At 37.7% G+C, this 9,016-nt stretch overlaps 1 protein-coding gene across 2 annotated transcripts in view; it reads left to right on the top strand.

Moving 5' to 3' along the window:
* Nucleotides 1–9,016, top strand: part of LOC122076530 (protein TIC236, chloroplastic-like) — a 50,227-nt gene continuing 41,211 nt past the window's right edge. The window contains exons 1-4 of one of the 2 annotated variants that reach the window (XM_042641864.1): nucleotides 1–242; nucleotides 796–3,010; nucleotides 6,502–6,700; nucleotides 6,824–6,883. In XM_042641864.1, coding sequence (XP_042497798.1) covers nucleotides 909–3,010; nucleotides 6,502–6,700; nucleotides 6,824–6,883 — 2,361 coding nt within the window. In that variant the 5' untranslated portion in view covers nucleotides 1–242; nucleotides 796–908. Of the gene's footprint in view, nucleotides 243–792; nucleotides 3,011–6,501; nucleotides 6,701–6,823; nucleotides 6,884–9,016 lie in introns of both variants that reach the window. The other variant, XM_042641865.1, reaches the window with a different exon arrangement.

Below are 9,016 nucleotides of genomic sequence, written 5' to 3'. Positions count from 1 at the left end.
TCTCTCTCTCTCTCTGCTTCGATACAAAATTTTGTGCGAGGACGTAGGATTCAAGGAAGCAATCCTTTTCATGACTCATCAGCTTATTTCCTGCATCTGTCCATTCAGCAAAGAAGTATATGGAAGATGGTGTTCGGCCACTGAAGAGCTAAACTCACAAGCCTCATTCCCGTGAAAGAAGAATTCGCCCATCAATTATTATTTTTATTTTTTATTTTGAATACGAGACTCGATCGCTAAAGGTATGTTAAATCCGATTTGAAGCTCAGAATCTCCATTTTTCAATCCTTTCTTTTTCTTTTCCATCACGCATCATGAATCTATGCCGCGTATGTGCTTCCAAACTTTTCTTCTGACATCGATTTCAGACGATTAGGTGTGAAATTTGAAACTCGGACTCAATTTATATACTTGATTTTATAATTTTTGAGTTCTTTTGAATTATATGATGGCCTTTTTGGGTCGTGCGACGATTTCTCTGGGATTTCCTGTGATTAGCCCAGAAGGGATTATCGGACTGGTGGTCTAGAATCTCCGGCTTAACTACTTAGTACAGTAATTTATCAAATTTCATTGTTATTTTTATGATGCCTCTTTATCAGCATTTATTTCGCTGCATGTACTGGCAGTCCTGTTAATTGAAATATTGAGAAATTTCGTTCAATTAATACGTTTCAATATTACGCTAAGAGATTTTTTTTTTTTTTTTGGGGGGGGTTTTTGTGTTTTGTTTCCTTTTATATGTTTGATTGGTGTACTTAATTTGGTGTATCCATCTGTCCTCTCATTCAGCAGGATTTGAATGTCCATACTCCCAGTGACATACTGGAACTTTAGGGGACTAAGAGCTGGTTCTTGGTCCCTGGCAGATGTGTGTAATCTGAGGCAGAAAACGGTGGAAGAAAATAATGAACATTGAACATCTCCATAGCCCATTTATAGGCTTACCACTCCGAAGTGCCCTGAATCAGAAAAACAATGTCGGTTTCACTTTTGTGGATAGGAGGAGGTTGCGAACAAAGGCTTTCCCCAAGTTTCATTGTGCAAAGCAGAATTATGGTGGGTACCGAGGGATTTGGTTTTCAGATTTTAGTAGGAGACAAACTGGGTTTTTGTCGAGTAACTATGGATCAAAAAGTAGGTTGAAGATGAACGTTTCCAATGAGATTTTTTCTCGAAGTAAGGCTATGGTTAGATCTTTGGATCCTTTGTGGAAGGAGGGATTGCTTTTAATTAGGTGTTCTGTTTTCTTTGCTGTAATATCTGCATTAGGGATATTGGTTTGGTATGGGCAGGTGAAAGCCAGGAGTCTTATTGAAGCCAGGTTTCTGCCATCTATTTGTTCTGTCCTGAGTGAATATCTGCAGCGTGAGCTTGATTTTGGTAAGGTTAGAAGTATTTCACCTTTGGGCATTACCTTAGAATCATGCTCAATTGGGCCTCATCACGAAGAGTTCTCCTGTGGTGAGGTCCCCTCTATGAAACTTTGTGTCCGTCCATTTGCTAGCTTGAGGAGGGGGAAGATTGTGATAGATGCAGTTTTATCTCAGCCAAGCGTGCTGATTGTGCAAAAGGAGGATTTCTCTTGGTTAGGAATCCCTTCATCTGAAGGTGCTTTGCAGAGGCACTCCTCAGCTGAAGAAGGGATAGATTATCGTATGAAAACCCGGAGGGTTGCTAGAGAGGAAGCTGCAGCTCGCTGGTCCAGAGAAAGGGATGAAGCAGCAAGAAGAGCTGCAGAGACTGGCTACATTGTCCCTCAGCAATTTTCTAGTTCTACAGAAGTTGATGTTCCCAAGGAGGATTCAGACCATTCTAATGGGATAGCCACTTCAGAGTCCTTTTTTTGCATGGATGAGCGGATGCACTGGAAGGATCATCATTGCATGGACACAGGTATTGAGTTTGGGTTGAAGCATGCAGATCTAGAGAAATCATTTGGTGTGAAAAATCCTCGTACCGGCCTAAAGTTCTGGTCTAGAATGATATCACCCATAAAAGACAGATTTAAAAAAAAGGCTCGTGGTAGAGATATCTCTGAAGCTGGAGCTGCTGTCAAAAGGAGAAATCTTGAGCGAAGTGCAGTAGCTGCACTTGCATATTTCCGAGGTCAAGCTGGTGGGAAGTTCGATGAGCCTTCGCAAGTAGTGCGACCTTCAATTGGGACTCTTGTTATGGAAGGTGAGGATACTCGTAATGCAACCAGGGTTGCGGTTAGTAATGCCAAATGTAGGGGATATGATGACCAATATGTCAAAGCTGATGTCAAAGGGGAGAAGATTGCCAGGCATGAAACCTTACAAAATGCTTCTGGATACTCCACAGGCGATGTGAACATGGAGTTAGTGGACAACATGACTAATAGCTTTGGATATCAAGGTAATTCAGGATTTCAGCATCTTGAAGTGAACAAACGTACCGGTGTCCAAAATGATAATGGCTTCAGTTTTATGCGATTACCTTTTCTTACGACTGTTGGGAAACATAGCAGAGTAAGTGCACCTTGTGAAAAATTGCCGCTGAGTGGGAAAACGCAAACTGATGAGTGCAATGTGAACATTGAGAAATTAGATGGAATTCAAGTTCAGGAGAGTCATTTTGACTCCAGAGTTTGTTCCAATAGATTACAGAATGAAACGATGGAGTCTTTTCAAGAAAAATCCAAAGGCTGCAGCATAGGTCATCCATCTGAAGGTCCAAGTCTCACAAAGCTTGACCCGTCACTAGCTGTTAACCATTCAACTCCCATCTCGTACTTGGGCTTGAAGTCAGGTTTACCCTCTTTCTCTAGAGCTGTTGGAGAACTGTTATCTGATTATTTGGCTGGTCACGTTCAGAAACTGAAGTCAGGTATTGGTCTAAAGGTTGAAGATCTTGTTGCTGAACTTACTGAAGGGGTAGATGAAGTACAGACACAAGGTGTTGAGAAGATGCTCCCAGTTACATTGGATTCTGTGTATTTCACAGGGGGATCATTGATGCTATTAGCATACGGTGACCAGGAGCCCAGGTGAGATTCTCTATTTCTCTTATCTTTTCAATTTAGTGATGATTAGTGACGGCATTTGACAAAGCATTGTTGATGAATTTGGTCAATCGATCAAAAACTGTTCGGTCATGATTCGTAAGCCTTCCGTCAATATCTGGTTGACTATCTTCCTATATTTGTTTATTCATTACTTACATTTTTTACATTTGTGGAAAGGTTTGAACCCCAAACACATCATCAGTCATACAACATAAAAACTACTGAAACTAACACTGGCTAGAAATTGGGCAGACCAAGGGGTTGAATTTAGTCAATCTGGTTTGACAGTGAGTTGTTTTTGTTTTGCCTCTCTCTCTCTCTCTCTCTCTCTCTCTCTCTCTCTCTCTCTCTTTATTTATTTATTTATTTTTTGATAAATAACTTGAAAGTGAGTCCAGAACTTAGTGCCCGGAGCCTTCCAAGGGGACTAGCTGTATTGCTCAAGTATGCAATTATATGTTTTTGACTGAGGAACTCGTGGGACTGCTGCTTTTGAAACTGGCATTCTATATTCCCAGTCACAGTACCTTTATCTGAAAGTTATCCAATTATATGGATAACTATTTGTCCTGTTATTGTTAAGAATATGCAAGAGATACGGACATGTACAGACAAACAGTCCCTGAAAGAACTCTTGCATTCATGATCTGGCATTTTGAACCATTTGAGGGGCTGGTCTGGACAACCTTTGGATGTGAGCACATCTTTGGATTAGCCACATGTCAACTTTTGGCTCCCATTTTAATCATATTTACACCCTATTTTTTTCTTTCATTTTCTCAATCAAAATAAAATTCTCTTGATCAGGCTGTCGTATTTTGGGGAGGTGACTCCCGAAGCAGGGGAGCCACTCCTAGACCAGCAGAATTAGATGAACGAGCTAAAAGACCGATTGCAAGACACTAAAAGCATGTCAATAGCGATCCACTTAAACTAAGCTACTAAGACTTTTTGACTTCTAAACTGACTAGATATCTCAACTGACTTGCTTTAGATAAGACCCAATCTAAACTCATTAAAGAACTAAAATCCTACCTAAATGACTAGATTCTAAATTAAAATAAAAAGAAAATTACAATAGAGCCCCCTCTTATTTAAAACTAACCTGTAATTTCTGAGCAACTGTAATACAATGCTCCCACTTGTAAAACTTTCTCAATTTGGATCATTTGGAAGATCAAATGCTTCAAGATCTGATGGAGATTCTCCAGCTGCAGGGAGGTGTAAGATTAAGAATAACAACAGATATTCTGAACTTTGTTTGCTCATCTATTGACTCTTTTGTTAAAAACCACTAACTTAGCATGCTTAGCTCTCAAAAAACATATATATAGTACAGCAGTTTTACAATTTTGTAGAGATAGAGGAAATTGATTCATCATGTACTGTGTTCATGTTTGAATCAATTAGACACTTCAATCTAGAGAAAAGAAAAATAAACGAAAAAGAGTGTCTATCCCGGAACACCATGAGCTTCTCTATTATAATCTCATGTCCCCATAGAAAGACCTCCATGAGCTTCCCTATAGTACAATCAACTTTGGATATATGTTGAAAGGGGATGCTAGGTGTATATTCTCCTCCCCCCACCCCCCCCCCTGGGTACCCTCTTTCTTATTTCCCCACAGAAAAACTTCCATGTATGCCCTATAGTACAATCAACTTTGCGTACGTGTTGAAAAGGGGTATTTGGTGAATATTCCCATCCCCCCCCCCCTAGGTTACCCTCTTCTTCTCTTTTTGAGGGTGATGCGGATCTGGGTTCCAATAGACTGAAATCGGATCGCTTAAGGCTTACAATAATGATAAAATATCTCAAAGTAATGATTGAGGGGCAATCTTGTAAATTCAAGACCACTCAAGCACTTAAAAGAGTATAAAATAACTAATAGGCAAACTGAAATAGAAAATTAGAGGAGGAGAGGTAATCTGTAATTACTAAAGTAAGGAGGAAATAATAGAACAAAATTTCCAGGACGGGGGTTTTCTTGTAAGTATAAATAACTGTCCTTACTTGTAATTTTAGAAAGCCAGTCTTTCTTCAACTTTAGGTCACGGTAGACATAAGAAACCAGCAGCAATAGGAGAAGGCTTGCGATGGAGAACCTTGTCACCACAGCTCGAATCACTTCCAGATTTCAGTCGAACAATCTGCCCTTCTGAAGGTATGAAGACCAATAGCAGTCTACCCCAAAGGTGAAGCAACAATTGAGAACCTGTGACACAAACCTACTACTGGCGGTGACCTGCAGAACCAGCGATGATCCCTTGTAAGTTTTCACAGCAGAGATCACTTTCAGGCATGAGATTCAATTGTTCAGATTGCCTTGGGGAGGGCTTCCTTCGATCAAAAGCTTGACCCAAACAGATCTCACAAGAAAGAGATCGATCCACACTTGTGGTGCTGCTAACGTTGCCCAGAACCAGAGTATCCCAGGACAGAACATACGTTAGGAAATAAGAGAGGATTAAACAGCAGAAGAAGGGAAAGGGAAAGAAGAAGAGAGAAGATAAGAAAAGAAAGAAAAGAAGAGGAGAGAAAAAATCAGAAGGAGAGAGTCACGGCAGCCATGCTCTAACCAAGCAAAAATCCAATTTCAAATCAAAACTTAAAATCTCAAATTCATTCAAGTCTATCTGTTACTAGTGTATTACATGGCTTATAAAAGAAAACCAACGCAATAAAATTGGAAGTTCACTCAAATGGAAACTAAACTAATTGGCAAATAAAAATTCAATCTAAATAAAATACTACCAAACTAATTTCTAACTGAAAAAAAGGAAAGTAAATCAAAACAAATTTCTAAACCAAAAAAGATTCCTTCCATCGCCCAACTGCATCACAGGGTTGCTCGACTTGTATTCTCAGAGACCAGGAAACTATTTCCTCCTTGAGGTGAAAATTCTTCTCTATAACTGGATTGAAATCCCTGAATTTCTTTCTGATGTCAAAGTACGGATTAATTGTCCTGTTCTTGTGCATGTGCTAACTGTACCAGAGTAAATTCATTTATTTTAATCCGATGTTACCATTTATTTTATTTATTTATTTATTTTTTTAAGTTTAACATCCAGCTAACAATACACCATTTGATCCCTTATGCTAGGCTGCTGTTTTCATTCTAAAATATTGCATCCCTTTGATAGGTTGCTGCTTTATTCTTCAATATTTTGTTTTATCCTGAACTCCTGATCTTGTTGCTTGTTAATAGGGTTATAATCTGTTCTCTTCTATTAGTTCTATGAATTGATATAAAAAAAGTAACTTTTTGAACATTTCAATGCTTTTCCTACCCTAATACCTTGAGAAGGTTGTTAAGTTTGAAATTTATATTATATTGGTTGTGTTTAATTTGTTCCAATAGAAAGCATCCTACTAATGCATAATTGATGCGGTTTGCATGGGAGAATGGAAATTGACACTGAGGATAAGTTTTTTATTTTATTTTTATGTGTTTTATACACTGTGATAGAGAGATGGACAATGTTGCTGGACATGTAAAATTTCAAAATCACTATGGCCGCGTGCATGCACAGCTAAGTGGGGCCTGTAAGACCTGGAGATCAAATAGAGCACCTGAAGATGGTGGTTGGCTGTCTGCAGATGTGTTTGTTGACAGCATTGAGCAGAAATGGCATGCTAATTTAAATATTGTAAACCTCTTTGTGCCAGTAAGTATTTAGTAAATTTATTCTGATAAATACTTAAAAAAGAAAGTAGTAGAATTCAAGGTATTAGCAGTCCTCGTCTTTCATCCAAGAGACAGTTCAACTTTATTTCATTTTCCTGTGCAGCTTTTTGAAAGGATTTTAGAAATTCCTATCATGTGGACTCAAGGGAGGGCCAGTGGCGAGGTGCTTCTCTAACTCCGATCTGTTTCTTTTCTTTCTCACCCCCCCCCACCAAAAAAAAAAACAAAAGTGTCAGTTATGCTGTATTTCTTTATGTGAAATCTCCAAATCATGCACAATATTTTTTTTTGGGGGGGGGGGGGTGGCGTATCATAAGTAATTTAGGATTAATATTGTAATTAAAGTATTAGTTTTTATAATTTTGAAATGGTAATATGTTTAAAATAACTTATTTTTTTACTTAAAGAGAAGATGGATGTACAACAAAAACAAAACAACAACTTAGCCTTATCCCAACTAAATGGGGTTGGATACATGGATCCTTGTCCTCCAATCAGCTCTATTCGACGTCATATTTAATACAAGGCCTAAGCTATGCATGTCTTTTATCATCACTTCTCCTAAGGTCATTTTAGGTTTGCCTTAGCTCTTTTAGTTCCTTTGATCTGAATCAAATTATTCCTCCATATTGGAACATCCAAAGGTCTCTATTGAACATGTCCATGCCACCTCAAACGACTGTCACGTAGTTTATCATGTATCGGAGCCATTCCCAAATCATCTCTAATTTGATCATTCCTTACTTTATCCTTCCTAGTTTTACCACTCATCCATCTCAACATCCTCATCTCCGCTACACTGAGTTTATCTACATGATGCTTCTTAATTACCCAACATTCTGCACCATACATCATAACCGGTCTTGTGATTGTCCTATAAAATTTTATTTCAAGTTTTGAAGGAGTACATTGTTCACACAACACTCCGGACGCACCTCTCCACTTCATCCATCCTATTTTTAATTCTTTATTAAACATCATCCTCTATACCACCACCTTTATTTATGATTGTGCCCAAATTCCTAAAGTAATCATTTTGTGGTACCTCCCTCTCATCAATTTTCACCACCTCATTATTCGTCATTGTGTAGATAAAGTTACATACCATAGACTTAGTATTTATTCTACTTATTTTAAAACCTTTGGATTCCAAGGTTGTTCTCCATAACTCCAACTTGGTGTTAACCCTGCTTTTGTCTCATCCACCAGAACAATATCATTAACAAAAGGCATACACCATGGAACCTCACCTTGAATCAATAATAATAACAACAACAAATTCAACCTTATCCCAACTTATTGGGGTCGGCTGCATGGATCCATGCAAAACAAAGTAGGAAAAAGAAGCCTAAACAGAAAAGGGGGAATGAAAAGATGATAAGATGAGAGATGAGAGTAGAAAAATGTAAGAGGTAAGAGGCACAACTCATTGAGTCAGGAGAATCTCAACTAAATGGGGTCGGCTGCATGGATCCTTTCTCTCCAATAGGCTCTGTCCGAGGTTATACCTTGGGACAAGGCTAAGAGCTTGAGACCATAGTTGCCATGGCGCCAAGGCGAACCAAGGTGGTGGAGGGTTGTCTAAGCGCTTAGGTGAGAAAGCGCCTGCCTTAAGGCGAACAAGGCGACCAACTGTCATTTTTTATTTTCTTTATTTTCTAACATTATTTAGTAAGCTATATATACCTTGTATCATAAAAAATCAAGATTACCCAACATCAAGTCATTAAAAATCAACATTTAGCCATATTAAATCATAAAAAATTAACATTAAGTCATTTTAAGTTATAAAAAATCAAAATTTAGAGAAATGCTCTTGTTTTATAATAAATTTGACTACTCAAATGATATTATTTTTACATGAGACTTTTTGTATTAGTTATAATATAAAATCAGCTTTCCAACAAGTCTAAGATTACTTAAATTTGAGTTGTAATGACAAAGTTATGCTTTGGTCAAACTTATTTATAAGTGCACGAATGCTGTTAAAATCACCTGTATGAAAATAATTTTATGGATATCAAAACAAAAAATTATTTTACCGGACTTTTGGTTTTTAGCAATATTTTAACATGATAGAATTTATAAAATTTTCATAATTGAGAAAAACCCCCTATAACCAAAATCCAGTTTTTGTTCTTGGACTGGGGGTGTTGACTTTTTATCCTTTTGGAATTTGATTTTTAAACTATTTTTATTGGATTCAAATGGGGGGTATTTGCTTATTTATAAATAATATCTTAAGTAAATGGTATAACAAATATAAAAACCATTTACTTAAATGATATTTGGCATA

Source organism: Macadamia integrifolia, chromosome 4, assembly GCF_013358625.1.
Source record: "Macadamia integrifolia cultivar HAES 741 chromosome 4, SCU_Mint_v3, whole genome shotgun sequence".
In the NCBI taxonomy this organism is placed as follows: Eukaryota; Viridiplantae; Streptophyta; class Magnoliopsida; order Proteales; family Proteaceae; genus Macadamia; species Macadamia integrifolia.
The sequence above is the reverse complement of the archived record's forward strand: the minus strand, read 5'-3'. Positions and strand labels throughout refer to the sequence as shown.